The sequence below is a fragment of the Equus caballus genome, chromosome X (genome assembly GCF_041296265.1).
Source record: "Equus caballus isolate H_3958 breed thoroughbred chromosome X, TB-T2T, whole genome shotgun sequence".
NCBI lineage: Eukaryota > Metazoa > Chordata > Mammalia > Perissodactyla > Equidae > Equus > Equus caballus.
Window position 1 is genome coordinate 79,601,240 of NC_091715.1, and position 27,681 is coordinate 79,628,920.

The following is a 27,681-nucleotide window of genomic DNA, read 5'->3' on the forward strand; positions in this document are numbered from 1 at the left end:
GAATTTAAAAGAGCAAACAAAAAGGCATATACTTAGATAAATAAAATAGGGAATATATCTAGACAGGATTTTCAAGCTGCTCTGCAAAACTAGTCAGATTATTTTTGTTTGCAAAGCATGGGGATTGAAATTTATTTTATTCCTCAATAATCAAAAGAGTTAAAAGCGTCAAAGTGATCATTTTTCTTTAACTCTCTGCTGAGTCTTCTCCCTGAGAAACCGTTTGCTTCTTTGTAGTTGAACACAGCCATAACAATAAGCCTTTACAGGGGCAGGTTCAGTGTTACAAGTATGTTATGTACTTGCATACATACTTCTAATTTCTCTGCCTTTGTAATTATACTGTGGCTGGGGAGGATGAAGGGGAAGGTGGTATGTAAGTGAGTCTCTGGCTCCTAATCCACGTACATCATCAATTGTCCGTAATTTGTAAATGTTTCTCTTCCACATCTGCATTGTCCCATTTCAGTCCCAACTCTGCTCCGCTGTAACTGAATGGTTTGGGGCCAGTTAAGAACTTAAGTTTAAAGGAAGTTAGGACATTGTTGAGTTCACTCCTCTATCCCCAGTTCTTGGGGCAATTTTTGGCACACAGTAGGCAATCAATAAATATTCATTGATAAATGACTTGAACTTCTCCGTGCTTCCGTTTTCTCTCACCTCTCAGGATTAAATGAAATAAAATGTGTAACTTGCCTAGCATGGAGTGTATACCCAATAAATATTAATTCTTCCTTTTCCCCTTTAACTAAAGAGTAAGAATTCATCCGAAGTCACATAAGAATCACTGGCAAAGTGGGTTGGAATCCGAATGATTTGATACTTAAAATTTCTTTGTGGATATATCTTAGACAAACATAGTAATTCTCACATCATGAAAAAGAAAAGTGCTATCTAGAACTAATTCTTTGAAAGCCAAGGATATCAAGGGTGATATGAATCCAAGTATGCATATCCCCCAGTTTCTGTGTGAAAGAAAGGAAAAGAGGGAGGAAAGAGGGGAAAGCATAAAGTGATCAGCCAAGTTATAGAAAGAGGCACACTCTCATCTCCTGGGCCCTCGTTATGTCCCTCTCACCCCCACACACTTTTCAGATTTGTTGCTTAAACAGATGATTCTGTAAAAGAAGGAGCAAGCAGCTGCTTTACTGTAATCACATTCACTTTTGATATTAAATACACATATACATAGCTATATGAAAACTCAAGCAAATGTCTAAATCACCCCCTTCAACACAGAGCTTGCATGCTCATAGGTTCACAGAAGCACACATGCACAACTAACAGCCTCCTTAGCTAAAGACACTTGAGAAAAATGATTTTAAAATAAAGAAAGAAGCAAGAGGAGAGATAGATACAAGCAGAAGAAAAGTACATCCTCCTCATCCACCTAAAATAACACCAAGTGTGCTGCCCTGATTTAACCATTTGCTTTCCACACCTGAAGCAAATAATCAATTTTATTTTGTGAGAGAGGGGAAGATTGTTTCCCGCAATAGTGGAGAAATAAAATAAAGAACAAAGCAACGAATTGCTGTATTATTATCTGAGGCACACTGTTTCTATTTGTGAAACTTTTGTCCTTATAACCTCGTAGAAGAACCTCCTGTTGCAGTTAAAGAAGGGCTCTGTGGGTGTGTGCACATGCATGTGTGTTGAGGAAGGCTTACTATTGTGAGAAAAATCTTTCTTAATTTTCTTCTCAAAATAAGGCAAGGAATAATATCCTACTTTGTAAAATATAAGGTTATGTAATTTTCAAAAGAGCCCATTGCTAGGCACAAAGATTTATACACCTTGCTAGGCAACAAAGGCATGGAGACACTTTTGAACTTTTAACTTTGGGTTTTCTTTTTCCTAGCCCATACCTCAATAGCAAATCTAAATAGACTAAAGACTCCAATCCCTGATGGAACAGCTGATACTTTTTATATGAACCCTGTGAAAGAACTTTGTCGCCTTTTTCTTTGGTTCAAAGTGCACAAAAATCCTTTGTAGCACAAGGATGGGGCTATAGAAGTAGAAAAACTTTATAACCCAGGAATTTCCATGCTGCTTGGAACTATTGCATCTCTGAGTCAGAATGTATGGGTACATTGTTGTCTGGAATTAAACATGACTTCTTTATGTTAATGATTATAAATTAACTTTGTGGCTGGAAGAAAGTCCAACAATCTGATTTTAGGGATCTGGTAACTGAGTCATCCTTCTTGTTTAATCTATCAGTTTCTAAACAACTGCAGGTTGGGACAAGAGTTCGCGTGACAGAGCTTACCTGTTCAGGATTTTGTACTATGTATCTCCTAATAGTGGTCTGTGGATATGTAGTGACTTTCACTGTGGGAGAATGGAGTTCCTGTGAAGAAAAGATAAATTCTGCATATAATCATAGTCATTTAGTGACCTTGGAGCCATGATAACAGGGAGCAATTTTCAGAGTAAAATTTTTAAAGTCATTTGCATAAATGATGACGTATGAACTTATATTCTAGTTAATTTCAGTCTCAAAAACATATGTGAAAGCATGTGTTTGTGTGCTCAGCATTGTGCTAGGTATTTCTATTATACTCATTTCATGGTAATTCATCACATTCCAAACAACATTTGATGAGAGTTTCAAAACATTTGTTTCACTGTAAATGCCCCTAAATGATTAGAAGAAAATATAGCTTAATATTTTTTTATTAGCTTTTCTGTTTGAAAAGGACATCCTATATTTTAAAAACTGGAAGGAGATGCAAAGAGAAAAATATCTGTGAGCGTGTGTATACTTAAACTAAATGTTCAGTGTGGTGGGGGGAGGGCCGTAAAGAATATTAAAAGGGAGACAAAACACTAGAGAAAAGTCATTTATAAACTTTTGATGGAAAAAGAGTAGATAGCATTAATATAAAGAGAGTTTTTATACCTCAATAGGAGAAATGTTTTCATACTAATAGAAAAACGAGCAAAGACCACGAACGTTTATAAAAGAAGAAAAGTAAATGGTTAATAAACAACAAAAAGTATTCAACCAAACTAGGAATCAAATAAACATAACAAACGAATACCATATTTTAACTGGAAAAAATTTTAAAATAATGATGCCAATGAGGGTCCAGTAGGAGGAGCACTTTCCTATGGGGAAGGGAAAGATTGAAAAATCGTCCATAGGCTGAAATATGCGGCCATTAAAATAATAATCTTGAGTAATACAAATTTACATGAAAAAATCTCACAATATTATATAAGGTTAAGTGAGAAATGAAGGTATAAAGCTGCATATATGGTATGATCTCAATTTTTTATTTGAATGGAAGAAAACACAACAGAATGCCAAGAGTAGCATGTTTGGGTAGGGGAGGGGATCATGAGTGATTTTTATTTTTTCTTCTTTAATCCTTTTATAGTTCCAAAATTATCTACAATAAACACAATTTTATTATCAGAAATAAAGCACACAATAAACTCAATTTTAAAGCCCTTCATTATAAAAAATAACAGTTAATGCAATTTTTTGATCGGATTTGAGTCTGATGAACAGCTCTGTGATTTAAGTGGACTTAATTTTCTGAGGTAATCCTATCTTGGTGGTCTTGTAGGGCTCCATTTCTAACTCAACTGTAGCCTTCATCCCGCTGTGCTGTTTTGTTATGTATGTGACTGACCCATGCTAGTCTGTGAGCCCTTTGAGAATAGTGATTGGGTCTAATTTATCTCTGTGCAATGTTTGGTACATACTGGGCACTCAGCAAATCCTTGCTGAATAAACGCATGACTCTAATTGACCTAGCTCTAGGCTAGGCCAAATTAGGAAGTGGTAGGCAAACTTTTCTTTGATAATCTTATTTGTTCTGCATAATATCACCATTTCCTTATTGTGCCCAAGGTCTAGAGGCCAGTTTTGGTCCGTTTGTCACCTTACTGTCCAAATTCACATCCTGGCACCTCATCTGGGCAGGCCTGTTTTCTTAGAACATCATGTTTCTCTCTCCTATCCTCCAAATCGCATATCTTTTATACTCTTCTCCTATGTAGTAACAAACTTAGGATGTTTTATGTTTTATTTTCTTAGAATTTACTTTTAGATATATGGTGACTAGCTCATTAAACACATTTGATAATATGGTATTACATTATTATTATAGCTACCTTTTGGAGATATAATGCCTGGATTCAAGAATAATCCTAAAAGTAGTATTATTAGGTCATAAAGGCTAAGGGAATTAGGCCCGTGTGTCTTTCAAATCATGTACCTTTGAGAAGGGCTAAATCTGATTCTCTAAGTTATTCTCTCTGAATGTAATCTTACAGTGCTGTCACTCACGAAGTCAGATCCTCAATCAATCCAAGACCTAGGCACTTTATTTGTGCTCAAATCAAGGACCCTTAAAATATACATAATCATAGGAGATCCTTGGCTAAAAATAAACTGCACTCAAACTAAAAGCAATCAGACTGAACAGACACTGAAACTGAAAAACCTCAGTTCACAGCACTTGTTTCAGCGCTTGTTTCACATTCCTTTAATGGGCTGGACTGATTTTCATATGTGAGAATCCCCTTTCCATTTTTATGTTCCTGACATTCTGTGAATGTATAAAGCCTTATGAGGGCCTACAGATTGCTTAAACATATGAGCAAGACTTACTTAAAAGGAAAAGAATCTAGACTAATCTGTAATTTCTTTTACCTGTTCCGTGTTTTGGGTTATTTGTAGAGTGCTTGGGGCACAAGTGGATATTTTCAGAGTTGGAGAATGGAGTTCCTGTTGAGAGAAACAAAAGGGGGTTCAGAAATTGTTCCTGAACAGTGTCATTTGAATGTCTTACATTCTTGAGGTTTTATTTCCTTATTTTTATAATAACCCAATTTGTCAGAAATAAGAACATTATTTAGTGCTTTCTTAAATGATGTCCATCTTTCCTAAAAGCACATTACTGAATTCCTTTGTCAGCTTTGCAAGTAGCCTAATGATAAAATAATTTCTAGAATGCTTTCATTACAATACATTCTTCTTGTACTTTTAGATTGCATTCCTTTTTCTTTTTTGAGAACTCTGCTCATATACACTCCAATGTTATTATATGGCTGCAATTAACAAGATGCAAAATTTAGCAAACAAAAACATTAAATGTAAAAATTCTCAAACCAATACTACAGGGAAGCACCTTTGAAAACTCAGCTAAGACTACTGCCCTTCTGACTCTTAATTGTGTTATCTGCTTCTAGTTTAATTTCAAAGTGTAGGTTCTGATGTTAAAAAAATGATCTATAAATGTGAGAGTATGATTTTTAATAGTGACTAGATAAAATGATCACTCTATTGATTATGTTGGCATTCTTTACATTTTTTCCCAAATCAGCAAAACTGCATAGTTTTATTAGTGTGCAAAGAGTTGATAGCATTACCCAATCTCTTCATACGTTACTATAATTTACAACCAATTGACACAACTCCAGGATATGTTCCCACAATGATAAAAATATTTTTTTATTTAGAGCAAGGACGCTATTAAAAATCAGAATCATGGACTTCCAAAGGAAACACTGACAGACTCATACGAAAGTATAGCTATAATGTAGGTGTAATGTGCTATTCTTAAAACAGGACTATGGGTTTACTCAAACTGCCAAATGTTCTGTGCTGTGGTTTTCTTTTTGGTTCAACTTGTAACATTTTCATCCCCTCTCCCCATTACATCAGCAGCAATACTTCAAGCTTAATGTTTCAAGGCAGCCTTTGAATATGTTCCCAGATTTCCTGCTGGTAGCTCAGGAGAATTGCTCAGACAAGTGCAGAGAATTAAAAATTGCAGATCCAACAGGTACATGTTCTTCAGTTTAGGAAGATGATTATAAATACAACCCACTGCAGGTAGATTTGGCCCACAGATCCAACAGGAGTGGGTTTAGAGAGACAAGAAAAAAAAGGATGCTTTTTAGTTATGCAATAGTACATGAATACATCTTAATATAAAAATTTAAACAGAGAAAGTTAAAGATCTTCCCTTAACTATCCTCCCTCCATCCAGATCCCTTACCCAGCAGTAACCATTATTGTCAATTGTATTTTACATAAAGATATATGTATAAGCAATAATATTTATTGCTTTTATTATTCTGCAATGTAAACCAAACAATATCTTTTATTATAGATATGTCTCAGTTCATTATTTTAAATTAATATATAGTGTTCCATAATATTTGTTTGATAGCTTATCTATTTCTCTACTAGTCAATGTTTAAATTGTTTCCAGGTTTTCACTATGCTGCGATAAGCATCCTTGTGAAACATGAGTATTTCTCTAAGATCCCACAAAGGAGTGGTATTGCCGGGACACAGAGTATGTACATTATTCATTTTAACAGATACCCCCCAATTGATTTCCCAAATGGCTATGCCAATTACACATCCACCAGCAGTGTGTAAAGGTGCCCACATCTAAAGAATGCTTTTCTGCATGTTTTAGCCTTTTTAGGCTGAGGCTAGTAATACTAGAATCATTTTGAGAGGTCACTCTGTGTACACTGCCTGGCACCTGGTAGGTGTTCTATAAATGGTAGTTCTTTCCCTCTCGCTTGAACCAATCCAAATCTGATGACATCAGCAAATTAAACAGAATGAAACTTACCAGTCAAGTGGGCTAGCTTTTAAGATAAAAGAGTGTACTGAGAAGTTTTATAAATTTGCAGATATTAACCCAAGTAGAAATACATACACACATACACACACACGTGCACACATGCACACACATACACATACACATATATATATATATCATACCCTTAAGACATTTATTTATAGTAGTATAGTCAGGGTTACTTTATTCAGGTGCTAAGATAGTAGATATTTAAAAGGCAAATTAGTGTATTTGCACACAGACTAGTCTAGTCCTAAAATGAATAAATTATTCAATCTTCTTATATTTGGAAGGCTGGTACATTGATTCCATAGATTATAATTTACTTAAGTGTTTTGAGCCTTCATTATTAGAATTATCTAGGAAAATGTGGCTTTTACCATCCAACCTTCATGAAAACAGAGGACAAATGAAATAGCTTCAAAAATAAAATATTAAGATGGTAGCTTAATATGAGTCAAAGAGATTAAGACATGTGGACAGCAATAACTAAATGGAGTGGCATATGTCGAGGCTTCTAAAATGGAGCTGGGAAGCCATTAAGGAAATGGGGTTTATGCACGTATATCACTTCTCTACTCAGATGAAATGTAACTTTTGAACTGTGCTTCACTGTTGTCATCTTGACCTTCTTTCAAGAAATATGCTTACTCCCATAGATTAGAACTTTTTGCCTTAGAGATGGCCTTAGCAACCAAACACGTATAGCCAAGAAGTAACAGTTGTTGCCAGCACCAGTCACAAATCTTGCAAAACAACCTGTGTAATTTATCTCTCTCTTTTCTTTTTGGTGAGGAAGACTGGTCCTGAGCTAACATCTGTTGCCAATCCTCTTCCTTTTGCATGAGGAAGATTGTCACGGAGCTAATAGCTGTGCCAATCTTCCTCTGTTTGTATGTGGGATGCCACCACGGCATCGCTTGATAAGCAGTGTGTAGGTCCATGCCTGGGATCTGAACCTGTGAACCCTGAGCCACTGAAGCAGAGTGCGTGAACTTAACCACTACGCCATCGGGCTGGCCCCTAATTTATCTCTTTTTACCTTTATAAACCCTTGCCTTCTTTGTCTTCCTTGGAGCACATTTTGGTTTTCTGTCTGAATCTGTGTTTCCCAAATTGCAATTCCGATTGCCCAAATAAATATCTGCTGTTTAAATTGTAGTGATTTTTCTTCAGCCAACAGGCGTATGGTGTTGACCAGCATGAATTTAAATTGTAGCAGTATTAGGCTGATTATAAGGTGGAAAAGACCTATCTGAATATAAGGTTTATTAATTTCAGAAAGACTTGCTAAAGAAAGTCCCTTTTCCCTGGAAGTCTACAGAATTAGGTAAGGTAGTTTGAGTAAACGTCCAAAATGAACATTATCTTGATGATGAAAGGTACGTTCCGTGGCAGCTAGCTCTAGGCAGGATTGCAGCAAGTCATGCCATAAATAGCCATTGCCTATTCCATAAGAAGTGATCAAAAATGTTTGTGAATGAATCAATGAATGAAGATGTCTTGGTTTTAAAGGCATCCTGGGAATAGGAGTCTAAATTTCCCTCTTGATAACTTATATCAGTGTTTATTTTCAGTATCACTCATCTGTATATAGCTTACTTAAATCCTTCATGTTGAAATCACTAAATTTAATCAATAGTTAAATATTCTGAGCTTATGCCCTCTGTGCCACAGCCCCACATTCCTTATAACAAAATAATTAAAGGCTGGGGAAGGGATGGTGATGACTACCATAATATAGTGGAAAGACTTCTGGACTTGAAGTCAGGAGCCCTGGGTTTTACTTCTAGCTGTACTACCAGCCAGCTATGTTGATATTGAACAACTCACGTCATCTCCCTGAGCTTCGATTTCCTTGTGTGATAAACGGGATGTGGGTGTGGGTGAGTGTGGATTAGAGGATCTTTAAGCACCTTTCTATTTCTGACATTCTGTCAATATAAGAGATCATCCCCAACTTATTTTTCCATACAAACAATTTCAAATCCTTTAAACTTGCCAGTCTTGTTTTCCTTTGATGATGATGGCAATTAATACCTATTAAGATCTTTCTATGCCAATATGTTACACAGATTATCTTATTTAACACTCAAAACAACCACACAAATAAGTTACTGTTATACCCCATTTTACATATGAGTAAAGTTAGACAAAGATAGTTCAGAAACTAGCTGAAGATCACACAGCTAATACTAAGGTGTTGGAATGCCAACTCAAGTAGCATGGCTCCAGAACTCATGCTCTTAATCACTATAATTTGCCATATCTATAGTTTGCCTCATTATAGTTTCTGTTTTTCAAGTTGTAGAACATAATTCTACTGTTAGATTGACTAGTGCTTGTAATAGGAGGCTAGATATTTGTCTTTTTTAAATTATTTACTGTCAAAGGCAACTTTTGGGCGCTTGAAACAAGAGGTCCACCCAAAAGTTACTGTGTGAGAGAATCGGCTTGATTAAATAATTTAAACTTCTACAAATTTAATAGGGATTTTTTAGTAGACTGCATGATATATTTACAGAGTGCACTCACAGGCCTCTAACCTTGAAAATCATTGAATTTTTGTTTAATACTCATATCATCTGCACCCTTCAATTTTGCTGGAAGGCCCTACTTTTTCTGACGAAATATTCAGCATAGTATTGGGCCGTTTATTCCTGTGGCTCAAATTTGCTAAATACACAAATATTGCCTTGTTGGCAACTTTCTTTAGGTAGAGTTCTGGTGAAAATAATTTTCTTTATAATTAGATGGGCTCATACTTAGTATAAAATCCAGGCCTATTTTTCTCCCACTGCCTAAAGTAATGATTTCCAGTTTTGGGAAATTTGTAGTAGCCTTCTTCCTCCTTCTCCCCCTCCTCCTCCTTTTGTAAAGTACCTATGGTATTACCAATTTTAAGATCAGAGTAGATTAAAATCAGTCTGCTTTGGGGGATAATTTCACTACATCACTTGAGATAATTGTCCATACCCCTTAGTACGCCTTAAATCAGAACTGGGAAACCCTAGTTGCCCTAGGGAGAATTCAGTTGTCACAAAACTCTATTTTATTTAGAACTCTTTGTTAAAATAGCATCTTTTTCAGAGTTAACAAATCATATGAACTGCAAATGGCCCTAATTTCTCAGCTACTTACCTCAGGGAGAGCTTTTGAGTAGCTCAATGCAGTGGAGAAAGAAGGGAAAGCAGAAGCAGGAGAGGCATTATTCTCCTTTAGGTAGAAGGGAAACTAAAAACTTGGGACTCTGAATTCCAAGATTATTTCAGGACAAAACCTTGAAAATTAAATGACAAACTATTTTTGTCCTCTAATATATTTTTGATACTTTCCACTCTGATAATGGAACATTAGAATGGGAAACATACAGGAAGAGTAGTCATCAATTGATTTACTGAAACCAAAGCATACAAACTTGTTTAAACTAAAAATATTTTAGTATCTAACTAAGGTAAATTAAGGGAGATAGCTGATACAGTGGAAATATCAAGAGCTGGTTTCTAAACCCAGGGCATTCATTAACTAGCTGTTAAAACTTGGACAAGTTATTTTGAGCTATTTGAGCCTCAATTTCCTTATTTGTACAACAGACAAATCATATATAATGCACATTTTCATTTGTACACTGTAAAATTTGTACAATGGGTGTAATTATTTTCCTCCTTAATTTTTGGAGTTCTGTTGTGTAAATAATTTATGTAAAAGAATTTTGAAAGATAAAAATTTTATTAATATGAGGCATTATTCTTACTGGATTGGTTACATGTGTAACTAAATTATTTCTTCAGTACTTGTTATGCAATGGTATTGAAAGAGATATGAAAGACAGAATATACTCTCTATTTTCATCATGCTTGTAATCAGTTAGAGGGTAGAAACTATTATTGTAAATAAAAATCAAATAGAGTATCATAAGAGCTATAAGGAACTTACCATGGGAGTTTCGAGGGCTAAGAGACATCTTCAGCCTGGGACAATTTGAGAGTTCATCACAAGGTTACAGCTGAAGAAAGTCTTGAAAAATTGATACGAGTCAGCATTTCTAGATTGGTGAGGATGGGGGGGCATAGGGGTATCTCAGGTGTAAGAGCAACGTGAACAAAGGCATAATAGTGGGAAACTGGGGGCTATATTTAGAGAACGGTGGTTTACATTTTGGCTGAAATACAAAATACTAGAAGGGGAGTTCCAGGAAGTAAGGTCCCTAGAAGCCAGATAATGGAGGGCTTTGAAAGTCAGACTAAGAAATTTATAGACGCTGTGGCATTGAAGTTTTTTTGGGCAGAAGAGTGATATAAGATGTTTGTAGGGAATTTATGCAACTTTTCTTTCTTTCTTTTTTTTTTTAAGGATTGGCACCTGGGCTAACAACTGCTGCCAATCTTTTTTTTTTTTCCTGCTTTATCTCCCCAACCCCCCCTGTACGCAGTTGTATATCTCAGTTGCCGGTCCCTCTAGTGGTGGGATGTGGGACGCCGCCTCAACGTGGCCTGACGAGCTGCGCCATGTCCGCACCCAGGATCTGAACCCTGGGCCGCTGACGCGGAGCCCGCGAACTTAACCACTCGGCCACGGAGCCGGCCCCTATGCAACTTTTCTAGAGAACATATTCTTAGATTACATCTTACATACATTAGATATGTAAAGATTTTTAGATAATTTTATGCAGGAACCTATGCATCCAAGCTAAAGTCTGTGTAGAAGAGAAATGGGTAAATACTGTGTTTGAGGATAAAAATCTTTCTTCAGAAAGTTCTAAATGTATTTTAGTGTGTGACTGAGTATTGAACAGTAGTAGTAGTTTTTATGAGGGACTCTCAGGGCACATAACTGATATGCTCAACCAGTTACAGGGTAACAGAGTAAGACTCAATAAGTAAAAGCACTTCATCTAGACAAAATTTCAGTAGCGGGGGGGGGGGTCGAGGGAATATTTGTATAAGTAGACTAATTAGCAGCTTCAAGCTAATTTGTTTAAAGGAAGCATCACAACAAGATCCTAGGGAAATGATATGATGACAGATCAGAATCACTAGCCCTTTAACAGCATTTGCCATAGTAAGTAATGATAAATATTTGTCCATAGGAAAAAAAGTGTAAATCAAATATAAAGAAGTCAAATCTAGATGCTTAATTGGACCCAAGAACTAGAATAGAAAACTAATTGACTTATTAAATAGCTTTCTAATATTTAATTTATGTTGTTTACTTTTTTAAAGAGGCAATTTGTGTCCTACTTTCCATTTTCAGTTCAAAGAGAAAGCATAGGAGAGTGAAACCCACAAACAATCCTAGTCATATGTCTTTATTAAAGCCCCTGATGACAGCCACATTCAGGCATATTTGTAAGCTGTAATCACAAAGAGAGGGGAGAGAAGGGAGAGGAGAGAGAAAGAGAGAGGGAATTTCCTATTCCATTCCATTCTCCGAAACATTTATTTTGATTTGTCTTCGAGTTTTGATTTAAAAAATCTCAACCCTCAACAAGTTTACAGTCCGTGGTGGAGGGAAAGAAGGATCACAGAAAGAATATACTACTCAGTATTATAAGTACCTTATAATACTTACAGTTAAATAATAAAAAGTGATATTAGCTTTAAAAGGAGACCACATCTGGAATGGAGGTGCGATTGGAGTACTACATTAAGGAGAGGGTAAGAAGGTTCCGGGTTGGAGAAGATGTCTTGAAGAAGATGACTTTCCAGGTGGATTTTGAGGGATAGGTGGAATTCCAGCAGAAATGTGAGGGAAGGGGGGATGTTGCCAGAGTGGAGGAGGAATGAACAAAGGCGGGGATGGGAGGGAGGCAAAATACTCAGTTTGTTCAACAGAACAGTACAGTGTGTCTAGAACACAAGGTGGGAGGAGATGTGTAGTGGGAGATAAGACTGTGAAAGTAGGATGGGACTGTCCTAAGGAGGGTCTTTAATATCATTAAGGCGAGGAGTTGGAACCTAACTTTGGAACTTCATTATCAAAGTTTTTGAAAAGATTCTAAATTACAAATCCAATGCCATTTTATTGCTGAGGTCATAAATTCGACAATAAGATACAAGCTGATTTTATTTCTTCATAATATTTCTAGCAAAGTTCTCCCAAAGCATTTATGAATTTTTAAATAACTAAAAATTAATCAACTTATTACTCAGTGCTGGAGCCTTGTATATTCTGACATGAAACAATCAGTAAAATTTATGAGAAAAATATTTAAAAAATTCTGAACAGTGACAAAAAAAATCTGCCTTCTTGGTAAATAACATATTTAAAAATTATTGAAATATTCAATTATTATTTATTTTTGCCCTGGTTTGTGTCCCAAAAGATTTTAGGTGGTTCATAATGGGAGCGTAAAAGAAAATGATCGTGAAGTATAAATAGGAATCGGATATCAGAGACTGTGTAACGTGAGAGTCAAATGTGTAGATTGGGTATATACAGTAGAGCATGACGGTTATAAGAACACAGCTGGAACTAGATTGCTAGATTTAAATCCCAATTCTACCACATAGTGGCTGTATGAACTTGAGCGAGTCACATAATGTCTCTGTGCCTTGGTCACCTCATCTACAAGAATGGGAATGATATTTGAACTTTACTTACCAAAATTTAAAATTACTTCAGTAGGTTAAGAGAGATAGGCAGTTCCAGTAATGCTATGAAACCCAGATTATGTGCCCAAAAGAACGAAGATGCGTGGGCCGGCCTGGTGGTGCAGCAGTTAAGTGCACACATTCCACTTCTCAGCAGCCTGGAGTTCGCCAGTTGGGATCCCAGGTGCGGACATGGCACTGCTTGGCAAAAGCCATGCTGTGGTTGGCGTCCCACGTATAAAATAGAGGAACATGGGCATGGATGTTAGCTCAGGGCCAGTCTTCCTCAGCAAAAAGAGGAGTATTGGCAGTAGTTAGCTCAGGGCTAATCTTCCTCAAAAAAAAAAAAAAAGAAGGAAGATGCGTTTTGATTGAGGGGGGTTATTTTTCATCTTTTTCCTACTTAAGCATTTGCTCTGTCGAAAAGTGATGTTCTGGAAAAATTATATAGATAGACAGAAGGATAGATACATGCATGTATACATAAAAATCTTTTATTCAGGTCTTTTCTTAAAGGTTTATGAATTTAATTCTCCTTCTACTGAAATAGTCACTCTAAACTTATACTTTGACAGTTTGTGCCTTCATTTTTTGTTCCATTCCTAGGTGCCCATTAGAGCTGATGGTGTAAATTGGCAGCACTTTGATCATACATTTGTGCCACCATCAATTTCTTCAAATGTGATGATCTTAGAAGTATTTCTGTATTTAAAAGAGTAGCTTGAATATAGAGATCCACAGTGTCCAGTAGAACTCTCTGCAATGGTGGAAGCGTTCTGTGTCTGTGCTCTCCAATACAGTAACCACTAAGCACATGAGGCTGTTGAGCACGTAAAACGTGGCTAGTGAGACATAGAAATTGAGTACTTAATTTTATTTGATTTTAATTAATTTAAGTGTAAATGTAAATAGGCACATGCTACCCTATTAGAAGTGCAGCTGTAAAGGAAACATTAGGTAAGAGGTAGACTGCAAGCGAGCTTTAATGCTCACTGTTACTACATTTTAAAAAGAAAAGTTCCACAAAATAAAAAAGCTCCATCTCAAATATTGATGTTCAAATTCAAAGACTCTAAGAGCACGGGAACTTCGAAATTACTCTTTCTAAAAGATATTTATGCCAGTAAACATTATAAATACATTCCTGCTGTTCCAGTCTTTTGATCATATACTATGAGTTTTAGAAAATTGCTTTAATGCTTTTCCTCATTAGTCTCTCTCAGCTAGTAGAGCCCTAATAAGCCTTTCAAGCATATGTTTACCTAATCTTTCCAGTGTCAAAGGAACTCTTACTTTATAGTCTATTTATTTATTTTATTATCTTATTTTGTTTGTGCAGGTAGGAGCTTTCGTTGGCTATACTTTTATAAATCAGTAATACAAGTGGAAAGAATTATTGAGTGCTAACTCTGTGCCAGACATTGTGCTGGACACTTTCACATGTTACCTCATTCAATACTCACTACAACCCTGAAGGAAGGTGTTATGGTCCCGCTTTACAAATGAGAGCATTGAGGTCCTGAGAGGTCAAGTAATTTATTCTAGATAATACAGCATTAACATTTACTACGTGTCAATTGCTGTACTATGTTTTCCACCATATATTATAGCATTTGACTCTACAACAATCCTACGTGTTAGGTGTTGCTATTGCCACGTTTTACAAATGAGGCCACTGAGTCGTATAGCTAGCAAGTCTCCGAACCAGGAATTAAACCCAAGAAGTTTAAAACCTAAGCCTACACTCTTAGCCACTACACTAGACTGTTTCATAGTTTGGCTCTGCCAAAGTCTACCTCATTACTGCCTGTTTATTATTTGCAGCTCTCCCTGAGACATTCCACATAGATTTATTTGTGTGGGTGTTTTCTCCACACTGTGTTCTCTGTGACTGATCTTTAGACATTGCACAATATGAACCTCTTCAGTCAATACCTCTTAGCTTTCATTTTCCTATTGATAGCTCTGATCAAAGAGTTCAAGACCTTGGTGCAACAGATAGGAGAGACAGTGAGGTTGCTGGGAATGAGAATTAAGTAATAGAGAAGATTACATACATAGTACAGGACTTTGTTCTCTAAATATTTGGAAGCTTGTTGGAATGGACTTGGAACTCTTTCATTTTGTTTAATTTAAATTTTAAAACTTTACCTAAAGACTAATAGATAATACAATGTTCCAAGAAGGAAAACCATGGTAGCTTTACGGATGTTGCTGTCAGTCCTAATGACTCTGAAAATCTCTGAAAACCACCTGACGCTTGAGCTGGCAGAATTTGCCAAGGCAAACTGCCATTTGAATAAATTCCCTGAATAGTATGGGAGATGTTTTTGTTAGAACCTATCACAGCCAGTAACATGGTTAAACACCTGCCATAGGTTATTGCTGAGATGTTGTTCTGAACTTTGTACAGGAAGAAACATGAAAATCATAATGATCTCTCTTTAGATGAAACAAACACTTCTTTAATTTAAGATAAAACCTGTGATTCTATTATCATGTAATGAAAGCAAGAAAATGTACTAGAGTGTACTAGTAATAGAACTCCTTCCCCTCGTCCCTTCCCTCCAATGGAAATCCCTCATTTAAGAGACTCATTCCTGTATTATTTTTCTTCTTTTCCTGAAGGAAACTAGGAGAGAAAATAAAGTTCAGTCATGTGTTCCTTAACCACGGGGATGTATTCTGAGAAATGTGTTGTTGGGTGATTTCATCCTTTTGCAAATATCAGAGAGTGTATTTATACAGACCTAGATGGTATAGCCTACTACACACCTAGGCTATACGGTATAGCCTATTGCTCCTCGGCTACAAACCTGTACAGCATGTTACTGTACTGAATACTGCAGGCAATTGTAAGACAATGGTAAATATTGTGTATTTAAATATATCTAAACATAGGAAAGGTGCAGTAAAAATACGGTACAAAAGATAAAAAATGGTACACCTGTATAGGCAACTTACCGTGAATGGAGCTTGCAAGACTGGAAGTTGCTCTGGGTGAGTCAGTAGGGAGTGAAAGTGAAGCCATAGCACATTACTGTACACTACTGTGGACTTTATAAACATGGCACACTTACGCTGCACTAAATTTATAAAAAATATTTTTTATCTCTAATAATGTTAACCTTAGCTTACTATAACTTTTTTGCTTTATAAACATTATAACTTTTTGACTCTTTTGTAATAACACAGCTTAAAGCACAAACACATTGTACGGCTGTACAAAAATATGTTCTTTCTTTATATCCTTAATCTATGAGCTTTCTTCTATTTTTATTTTTGTTAAAAATGAAGACACAAACACATACATTAGCCTAGGCCTACACAAAGTCAGGATCATCAATATCACTGTCTTCCACCTGCACATCTTGTCCCACAGGAAAGTCTTTAAGGCAAGTAAAACTCATGGAGCTGTCATCTCCTACGATAGCAATGCCTTCTTCTGGAATATCTCATAAAGACCTGCCTGAGGTCATACTCAGAAATATGTCCATGATGGCTTGCTTGGTTTGTTTCTTTTTTTCATCATAGATTTGCCTAAAAGCAGATAATGTATCATGAACATTCCTCTCAATGAAAACCTTTCAGTGTTTGGGTCCATGTTTTCAGACTTTTTAAGGAGATTGTTGAGGTCTGCAAAAGCTTCTGCTAAACTCTTCACTGTGAGTTTTCTTGGGAGTTCTTCTTTTCTTCCCCTGTACTTTCCTTTTCTCTTGCACTTCTTCGGCTATGTGTTCCTATTCCACTACGAACAACTCGTCATTACTCAGTTCTTCAGGAACCACTTCTAGGAGCTCCTCAATATTATCCTCATTCACATCCAGTTTAAAGTTGATTGCCATCTCAACCCAGAGCCATGCTGATTTTTGCAACCTCCTCATCCTTGGCAAGTTCTTTGAAATCATCATGAATGAACCTCTTGAGTGTCTTCTTCCAGACGCCATTCAGACATGCCTTGGTGACATCACCTGAAGCCCAACCAAGGTTCTTGATGCAGTCATAAGTGTTACAATTCTTCCAGAATTACATCACTGTCTTCCCAGTTTCTTTCTCCGTTGCAGCAATAGCCTAGGCAAAGATTCTCTTCAGATAGTTGGCCTTAAAAGCTACTTTAACTCTTTGATACATTGGTTGATTAAAGAGGTGGTGTTTGGAGGGAGAAACACCACTTTGCTATTGGGATGAAGGTCACCAATAAAAAGAAGATGTCATGGAGCATTATCAATAGAAAAATTTTGAAAGGTATATTAATCTCCAAACAGTACTTCTCCTTTTCGCTAGCATAGCAATTCAGGAGAGCATCTTGGAAGAGGATCTGGGTAATCCATGACTTCTTATTGCTCCTCTAGTACACTGGCAGTGTGTGCTCACTGATATGTTTGAAGGCCCTGGGGTTCTCACTGTGCCAGATCACAAAGGATTCAATTTGTACCCTGCAACACTGCCCCCAAGCAAGACTGTTATCCCGTCCTTAATAGCCTTGAAACCTGGCATTGACTTGACCTCCTTATGGATGAAAGCCCTTTCAGGCATTAGTTTCCAGAATAGGGAGGTTTCATCCATATTGAATATTTGCTCTGGCAAGTAATTTTTCTCCGCAATCAGCTTATCTAGAATTTTCAAAAATTCTTCAGCTGCCTTCAAGTCAGCACTCGCAACCTCACCACTCACTTTCACATCGTGTAATGAATAACGATTCTTGAATTGTTTAAACCACCCAGAGCTAGCAGAAAATTCAACATCGTAGCTGAGTCCAATCTTTTCTTTCCACATTGCAAACCAACTTTTTGCTTTGACCATGATCGTCATGGTGCTGAGAGGGATATGCTTCTGTATCTGGTCCTCAATCCAGGTCATTAGAAGTTTCTCCATGCCTGATATAAGCCCTTCTTGAATTTTTGCTGGTCTCATTGCCTTCAATGAAGCAGAGCCTTTAACAGCTTCTTTCATGTTGTTCTTGTTCTTCAAGATCACAGCTATGGTGGAATGGGACATGCCTGACTGGCGAGCAATAACCATCACTGATTTTCCACTTTTGTAGTCCTTAATCACTTTTAATTTTGTTTCCAGGTCAATCACTCAACATAACCTCTTACTGACAACATTAGCAGTGCATTTTGTATGCTTAAGGGCCATGATGAATAAAACAACATGAGATTAAATCAAGCACAAGAGAAAATGATGCAATCAAGAGTGCAGTAAACATGAGATATATAAGGCTGCTGCCAGTGTAACGTGGCATACTGTTTTACAGTAAACCTTTTTTATAAGTAGAAAGAGTACACTCTAAAATGACGATAAAAAGTATAGTTTAGTAAATACATAAACCAGTAATGTAGTCGTTTATTATCATTATCAAGTATTATATACTTTACATAATTGTATGTGCTGTACTTTTATATGACTGGCAATGCAGTAGGTTTGTTTATACCAGCATCACCACAAACACATGAGTAATGCATCATGCTATGACATTACAATGGCTACAATATCACTAGGTGATAAGAATCTTTCAACTCCATTGTAATTTTATGGGACCACTGTCATATATGCTGTCTGTCATTGACCAAAACGTCGTTATATGGTGCGTGACTGTATACCGTCCTTTTGCAGTACATCCTTTTTGCCTTTAAAACCTAGAAGTATATATGCTCCACCGGAAGTCAAAAAAAGATCACTATTGAGATAGCTGCTGGTGTGAAGAAAAAATTAACTCAAATATATTTGTTTAGAAAGGTTTTCACTTTTAAATGGAGTTTAAGAGCATGGCTAATCTCCCAGTTGTTTTACCATGAATTGTCGAGAAAAGAAATTTGGATCACAACAGTTAAAGGACAACTTCATGTCTCTTCCCCTTTCCTCACCCCCCCCCCACCTTGCCACACACATACATAATGACAGCTTGTGAGTGCCATTGACTGAAAACAGGCCCAGCAATTTATCAGACCTCCCTTAAACAAGAAACAATTGGCATGGGCATTTTCACCCCACAATTAGTTGCACTCAGAATTTCTATAGCTTCATTTAATTTTAAGCACAAAAGAGAAGACAAAAGCTGAAAACATAGGTCTCTTTATCCTATGACCTTATTCCTTTTTCAGGCAACCTACTTCCTTGAACAATCATTCACTTTAGTACCACACCCTTGAACAACAATTTATTGAAGCAACACACCCCTCTCCACAGAAGAGGAAAATTTTCTACTAGTGAAATGAAATACTGGCATAGTAAGGGAGCTATCTACATTCTTTGTACCAAAGAAAAAGAAAAAAAATTATGTAAACAAAGATAAGACCAAGCTGAATAATTATTGAGAGCAGAGGCCATTCATAAACACACATTCTCCTCTGGGCTGCTCTCTATAGAGCTAAATTTGGTTGCAAGTTTCAAATTCAAAAGAATGGTAGCCCATATAACACATATGTTAAGAGATCTCTTTTTGCACCAACACTTGTTTTATTCAATAAAATATTGAGGGACAAAGCATAAAATAATATTTAAAAATGAAATATAGACATATGGGACACCTACGGACTAGGTCCTATATATCTGTCCTCAATGTGGGCTGTCCCTGGATAAGCAAATGGTATTTATACAGGTAATCAGAGTGCTTCCTACATAATAGGCACTTTATAAATATATGTTCAATGAATCACTGGTATTAAAAATATTTTATTTTGATTCATTTCTCTATCACACAACAGAGCTCCTCTATATACATGGAAAATATCTTGAGCTTCATGAGAAGCTAAATTAAGGGAAGGGACAAACATATTTCCAATCAATAATTCATGTCAATGCTGTTCATTTAACACAGTATTTCATTTTGAGTCAATGATGGTAGGCTAATATTTAAGCTTTTTAAAAGCTTGAGCTCTAAGGTTTCTTGTTTTCTTTTGTTTTATGTAGTTTCTGGAACTCCATTTATTTACAAGACTGCATTCAGTTCTAAAATGCATCTATGACCTTGATTACACCCGTGTTTGATTTTACTTGCTCATATGGATAAACCTATTAATTTTAATTCTACTGTCAATTTAGACAATTTCACCAACAACTGATACGTACATTTGATTTTCTCCGAGAAGCACTCTATCAATCAGACAAAATAATAACCGCGAGAATCATAAAACATATCTAATCAATTATAGACAAGAAACAAAGCAACATTATATCTCGAGAAATTTAGAATATGTTTAGGTCTATAAACACCATTTTAGTGCACAAGAACAAAATAGAGGAAAAACATGTACTGAAAAGCCGGAAATGGAAAATACTAAAGTGCTGCAAAAGCATTTGGTTAAATCTAAAATGTCTACTACATAAGCTAAAATTAAGATTCAGGAAGCAAAGCAGAATGCCATCAATTTTGGTTTCTCAAAAGGAACATATTTCACTACTGACGATTATATGTATTTTTTAAATCTTATGAATTCTCTGAATGTCATCCAAAGTGCTAAAAACATATAAAGTAAAAGTTTAATTGAATTCATGATAACCAACAATTGATTATAATATCCATTTTCCTAGCTGCCATGGTCACAAACTCTAGCATCAGAGTAATTGCTACATATCAACTCAAAATGTCTCTGCAACATGGCGTATTAAGGAGAGATTTTATTAAAACATAAACCAAACCAGAAAAGTAAGAAGAGCTTGAGTAATATGTACTGCTTGCTTGTTCTTGGTATGGTACATAATAAAGTGGCTTCCACATCTTACCCATTTCGTTAGCGTGAAGATAATTTCAGATCAAATCTAGATCCAACTGTACCCAATGCTGTCCTACCAATAAACAAGGATACAGGAAAATAAAATAGAATGGTTTCCTAGTCACATTCTTTGCGGCAGCTATCTAAAAGCTTTTCTGCAAAATTATTTTTTGGTGGATTTGTGAATGCCTTTGACATCTAACTCAGTTTGAAATTTTATAGACAAATTTTCTCTCTTCTTGTTTCACTTAGGGAATGGAAAACCTTCTTATATTTTTCCTTTATCACGTATCTGCTTCTCACCTCCTTCATCCTCACCCAGCCCTTCCTTTTCTTTCTTTTCAAATAAATAGCTTCGGACTTCACAACACCCTCCATTCCAATCTCTTATCCCAGTTTCTGTGGCCATACTTTCTATCCCTAAGGTTCTTTTTAAACTCCTCTACAGGAAACTACTTTTCAGGATGGAGAGAGTCTTGCAAGGATCACTTTAGCAAATATCAGGAAGAAAGAAGGAAAGTCTTGTAAAAAACTTGATTAGCTTGGTCCTGGGATTATTAAAAAGGAAAGTCAAATTAACGAGCGTACAATAAAGTTTGATCCTAAAAATTGTTCTGTAGTCAATATTTATAACTTGCCAAATTTCTGCTTTTAAATTTTTATCTCTTCATCTTTCTTTTACTAGCAAGTCAACAAGAAAAGGAGTTAATGTTCAAATAACTATAACAGATAGGGTGATTTTAGCATTCCTATGATACTGGTAATTGTTGTTTTTGACCGTCGCATTGTTTTTGGACTACTAAGGAACATAGGTGGCACCCACTTTGTTGTTCATTAACATCCCCATACTGAATATTGGAATGTACATTTGCATTATTATTATCACTTATACAAACTAGTATTTTTTGAACTTTATATTTTTCTTTCCTTTGACTTCAATATAGGTAGGGTTTTTCTCAACTAGGAAATTGCTAACAATAAATCCTGGACTTTTTTCTTCATATTTTTTCCCTCAAATTAAGCTAGGAGTGGAATAAAAGAGTAAAACTCTAGCCTTTGTAGTCGTTGGGTTATTTATACCTTTAAACATTTTTTTAAAATAGTTTTATTATATGCTTTGGAAATGTTGCTTCATATCATACTTTAAATTGTGGTTTTGGGGAAAATAATCCATATTATTCCAGATTGGTATAATCATGCAACATAGGATAATATCATCTGAATCATTTTTTGAGCTCTTCACAGTACAAGTTGTATCTTGAAAATAAAATTCCAATTTCGACAGAAGTTTCTGGAAAGCTTAAAGACATACAAATTTAATATAAAGAAAGTCAAAGAATAAAAACAGACATAGAGCTGTCAATTTTTTGTAGTTTTGCAATTTTCCTTTCCGTTCATTGGCAAGATTATTAGCACAGACACTGATGCTGAAATAACTCCTTTAAAAATAAATTTATTTCAGGGCTGGCCCCGTGGCCGAGTGGTTAAGTTCGCGCGCTCCGCTGCAGGCGGCCCAGTGTTTCGTTAGTTCGAATCCTGGGCGCGGACATGGCACTGCTCATCAGACCACGCTGAGGCAGCGTCCCACATGCCACAACTAGAAGAACCCACAACGAAGAATACACAACTATGTACCGGGGGGCTTTGGGGAGAAAAAGGGAAAAAATAAAATCTTTAAAAAAAAAATAAAAATAAATTTATTTCATATTAAAGGTTGTCTTAGAATTTCACCTGTTTTAGCTTTCCTATAACAATTGCTTATGTCTTTCCTTCCTCAATCCTATATCCGCTCTTTCAATACTCTTTCTATCAATATTCATAAGTTATTCACCTTGACTGTACAAGAACCAATGTGTCATTTTCAGAAGAAACACATATGACAATTCAAACAGACATTTGTGCTTATCGCTTAACCTGGAGCAGCATACTGTTTGATGAACAGAAACAATTGCTCGCCGCTCCGTACATGCCATTGTCCCCACACCACCATATTTAATACAAAAAACCTGTTTACTTCTGACATGAAGTGAATCAGCGGGAAATTATTCTATAAAAATTACTGTATTTGAGTTGAGGATTGCTTTGCATTAGGGGCAAAAGAATACCTCAGATTGGATATTCCAATCAAATCCAACAAGAAATGAGCCATCCTATGCTCTAGTTAGATTATGAAAATCATTGGAACTGGTAAAAAAACAACCACAGGCACTAGTAAATGAAAGAACAGCCAAGAGATAGAATTTGGGTGACTGTACATTACACATATAGCTGCAATCTGCCAAGAGATAATATCTTATAGAACGGAGGCAAAGAAGCTGAAAAAAAAGAAATGAGGTCGACATTTTCCCTCTCTAGTAGCCTGATTTTGCCGTACCTGAGAATGGTCGCTCCAAACCAAGTTTTGGTAGGAGGAGGCAGTTTTGAGAGGGGAGAGCACTTCCTGTGAGCTGATGGGGTCCAAGGCCTGAACCACCTTGTTCATAGGCCCACTGTAGGTCCTCACTCGCTCATACACTACATTTTTTTCTGGTGGCTGCTGGACTTGGCTTGACTGATGGTAGCAGTGGTAATGCTGGGGCTGGCCCTGCAGCACCTCTGGGGGCTGCTGAGTCCCACAGCTGCTGCTGCTTGTCTCATTCCAATAGCTTGAGCTCATCGTCTTCTCAGTGGTCAGCAAGGTGCTCCCAGATGCTCTCCCTATGGAACAGAGAGAGAGAGATCATGAAAGAAAAGGTAGGAAGGCAGGCAGGCAGGCACACGTAGAAGCCATTTATCAACCACCTCTGCCTATGGTGGTGCCAGGGAGAGAGGAGAGTTACCGAGCAGCAGCAGGAGCAGGTCTGGCAGCTGCAGAGGAAGCAGCAAAGTATTTGAGCACAAATGGAAAGTGGAACCACCCTGTGAGATTGCTCCAGGAAATGGTACTGACACGCCCTTGAGGGGCGGATTCACAGGGCAGGTTTACCTGCCAGGAAAGGCTCTGCTTTGCCGCAGAGATAGCTACAAGGCTGCAGAGTAGGTAAGGAAGTCTGGAAAGAGCAGAAATGCAGAATCTCAGGGCTGAGGCCAGATATTCCAAGTCCACAGACTTGGAGATTCACTTTAACTGTAAATAGGCAGACAAAGACATGCCCATATCAAGACTTAGTAGAGAAAAAAAGTCACAAACGTCACACGAAAGTGGCTTTCCCATGGATCTTAAGTTTAGGAAAGGTAGTTATGAGCATGAGTATTATCATTCTAGAGTCCTAGGCCAAAATACAGGTATTAGCCTAGGGACACTAATTTTCACAGATAAATTTGCATACTTTGCAAAACACACCTGGTAACTGCATTTAAGGGATATTGCTATGGGGTCTCCTTCAAGCAACTCTCTCTAATTTATGGACCTGTTTATCTTGCTCCAGGTCTAGTATGGCTTTCAAACATACACTGAAGTAGATTTGTCTAAATGATTGAAGCACTGTTTATGCATGGGGGATTGGTCATGAAAAATCTAAGCATTTCACAAATGCTCTGCATTTTAGCATTTATGTCTATTGTTTTGTGTTTTTACAAAGAAATGTACCCTGACTTTATTTGTGCCCTAGGAAACATTAGTTTTGATTGCCATTTTTTTAAGATTTTATTTTTCTTTTCTCTCCCCAAAGTTGCCTGGTGCATAGTTGTATATTTTTAGTTGTGGGTCCTTCTAGTTGTGGCATGTGGTACACCACCTCAGTATGGCTTGATGAGTGGTGCCATGTCCGTGCCCAGGATCCAAACCGGCAAAACCCTGGGCTGCCGAAGCAGAGAGCGTGAACTTAACCACTTGGCCACAGGGCCAGCCCCAAGATTGCCTTTTTAATATCTAGTTGTAAAGGGAGCTGCAAGTCCTGAGAGGTGGGTTTCCCGATGTAATGAGATTTACACATGCTTAGCACTTACCTAGTAAGTAATGCCTACTTACCCATCAGAATTTGCCTTGCAAGATGCTTCAGCACCACTGAACTCTAGAATACTCACTGAAGGTGACTTCAGAAAAGGGATGTCTTCCTAGTGTGTCTATACACCATAGAACCTAGTGCATCGTCACCATTCTGGAGAGGAAGAGAAGATCGTCAAGCTGACTAGCCAGCTTTTCGTCTGCTGACTGAACAAAAGGTAGTGATTTACTGGTCACTTTCTATGACCAGGTACTACGCAAAGAACTTTACATGGATTATCTGTCATCCTCACGACTTTATGAGGGTTTATTGGTGAGAAACTGAGGCACAGACACAGAGAAGTTGAAAAACTTCCCAAAGTTAAACAACCAGTAAATGATGAGTCTGGAGGTTGAACATAGGAAAACTCTTTTTAGAGTCTAAGCTCTTATCTACTACATTATACCTCTAGATAAATTTTAAAATTATGTTCTGTATCTGGCCATACAATAATCTTCTGGGTGAAAAAAAACTTTTGAATTGCTGGCGTGTAAGTGACTTTAAAAGGAATCTTTGAATTTTTCATGGAGGAGAGGTATGCAAAATGCTGAAAATAGACCTTAAAAACTCTTTAAAATGATTTACTGTGTATTTATATTTGTATTTATGTGCTGCGTGCAGAGCTTTCAAATCTAATCCTTGTTCATTTTAATGCTGTTCCTTAAGAATCAATGAAAATTTAATTAGGAGCACATGACCCATCAAACAGCCTGGCAAATTATCAGATCAATAACTTATTAATATCATCATCAGTATCATTTTGAGTAAGCTTTATGTATGAACAGGGAATGGGTGTTAAGTGTGGTCATCCAGTCAACTCTGATTGTTCAAATCTGAATTTAAAACACACACAAACACATACACACAGTGCTGTGAATACCTGCAGCCAAGAATTGACCTAGTAAATAAAGTAAGACATCAAGATGAAGAATAAAAATTCCTTCATTCATAAAATGGTGACCATACCTGCCCTCCACATTTCTTGAATATATGGTATTTTGAGGCAGCCATCTTGATGCAGTTGGGCAAAAATTAATGTGTAAAACTGACACCCTCATCCAATCACTGAGCCTCATCCATCACTGTTTCCCATCTCTGGGTATGAGGGAAAGAGAGTCGATGCTCGGGGATACTTTATAAGAAATGAGATTAGGCACTATCTGGCAGACACACCACATCTAACTATGAAGCAGATGTTGACCACTCTTGTTCACCTGAGAGAGGTTTATCAATCATTCTCACCAAAGTTTCTACTTCTTCTCTGAGAATTCACTTGTGCATTCAATGAAGTGTATCTCCAATTGTTTTATTTCTCTTTCATGCAGATGATGTTAAAACTTACCTATTTTTGATTAATAAATGTTTATAAATATATTTGACTGTTTAATAATGATACTTGCTCTGTTTCCTACTTGAAAACCCAAGGGATTGACACTGTGCATTCTGCAAGCTTTGTGATTTTGGTGGATGAGATAGTAAGAGTTTATTCTTTGTTCTCAGTCCCAGACGTGTTCAGAGAATCCTTAATTATATTTCTGGTAGTTATTTTATTTAACTTAGTAATATGTATATTGTCTGTTTAGTACTGAAAAAAACTCATTTATGATGATAGATTTGATTTCTCCTTAGAACTGATATCCTTTTAGAAGCTAATTCAGTTCTAACAGATTTAAAAACATCTTTATTGCTTCTGACTATAAAAATAATTCAAGAGGGAGATGGGCACGGATTTTAGCTCAGGGCCAGCCTTCCTCAGCAAAAAGAGGAGGACTGGCAACAGTTAGCTCAGTGCTAATCTTCCTCAAAAAAAATAAAAATAAAAATAATTCATTCTTTAAAAATTCAAGCAACTAAAGACACGAATAAAGTAGAAAATGAAATTTCCCATATTGAAGGTGGGAGTCAGGAATGGAGTAAGGATCAGGAAGGTCTGTCGTATACATTGTTGGTAATAAATAAAAAAAACAACAATGATTTACATTTTGACTGAGTTGTTTTGAAGGTCATCTGAAAAAGTTCTGATTTTATGTACCTCATAAAATGGTTTTTAGGATCAAACATGAAAGTGCCTGATAATTGTAATACACTATCCAGATATAAGATTTTAAAACATATTATTCACAGAAGGTGTGGTATGATTTTTGTTAAATCATAAGCTTTGAAAAGGCAATATGAATGTCCCATGGAGGCTACAGGCCCAGTTTTTTAAAAGCTTAGCTACCTAAAACTATTAAGGTAAAATATCAGTAATTAATTTATCAAAATTGATGTACAAAGCTATCTTAGAATATTAAACAATATAAGTAAAAATAAATTTAACACCAAATGAATTTCATCAGCATCAGCAGTTGAGTTGTTATGTGTATACCCAATCCTGTACTCCTCCTCTCGTTTAATGGAGATGACGCTCAAATCTATCTCTAGCCCTGGCCCACTGCTTTAGGTTAGTGGTGTAATGGCAAAGGATAGAGAGTTAAAGAGAATTTACTCAGGTCTTTTTACTTAGGCCTTCTCTATGATCAAGGAGAAGTATGTTCATATGGAAAGGGTCAACAGGCATTGGTCAGAGGGTGCTGAAGTCCAAGGTATTGAGATGATTATATGAAAGCACCTATGTTTTACTAAATGAGTCTAAGTCACTTGACCCAGCAGAACTCCATTCCAGCCTTCTGACAGAACGCAAAGTGGAGCTTGCTTGACTGCTGTTGGGAAACTTTACACTGGGCAATGTTGCAGAATATCAGGTATGAAAAAACATTGTCTTGATTTGAAAAAATGAATAGCT

General features: G+C 36.6%; 1 protein-coding gene across 4 annotated transcripts in view; it reads right to left on the reverse strand.

Annotated features, from left to right (window-relative positions):
• Positions 1 to 23,848, reverse strand: part of POF1B (POF1B actin binding protein) — a 75,661-nt gene extending 51,813 nt beyond the window's left edge. For 2 of the 4 annotated variants that reach the window (XM_023634672.2, XM_005614310.3), the window contains exons 1-4: positions 23,751 to 23,848; positions 23,306 to 23,628; positions 4,673 to 4,747; positions 2,276 to 2,356 (exon numbers count right to left, since the gene is read on the reverse strand). In XM_023634672.2, the coding sequence (XP_023490440.2) occupies positions 2,276 to 2,356; positions 4,673 to 4,747; positions 23,306 to 23,587 (438 nt within the window). In that variant the 5' untranslated portion in view covers positions 23,588 to 23,628; positions 23,751 to 23,848. Of the gene's footprint in view, positions 1 to 2,275; positions 2,357 to 4,672; positions 4,748 to 23,305; positions 23,629 to 23,712 lie in introns of all 4 variants that reach the window. The other 2 variants (XM_070257176.1, XM_014729011.3) reach the window with 2 other exon arrangements.
• Positions 23,849 to 27,681: the final 3,833 nt, after the last annotated feature.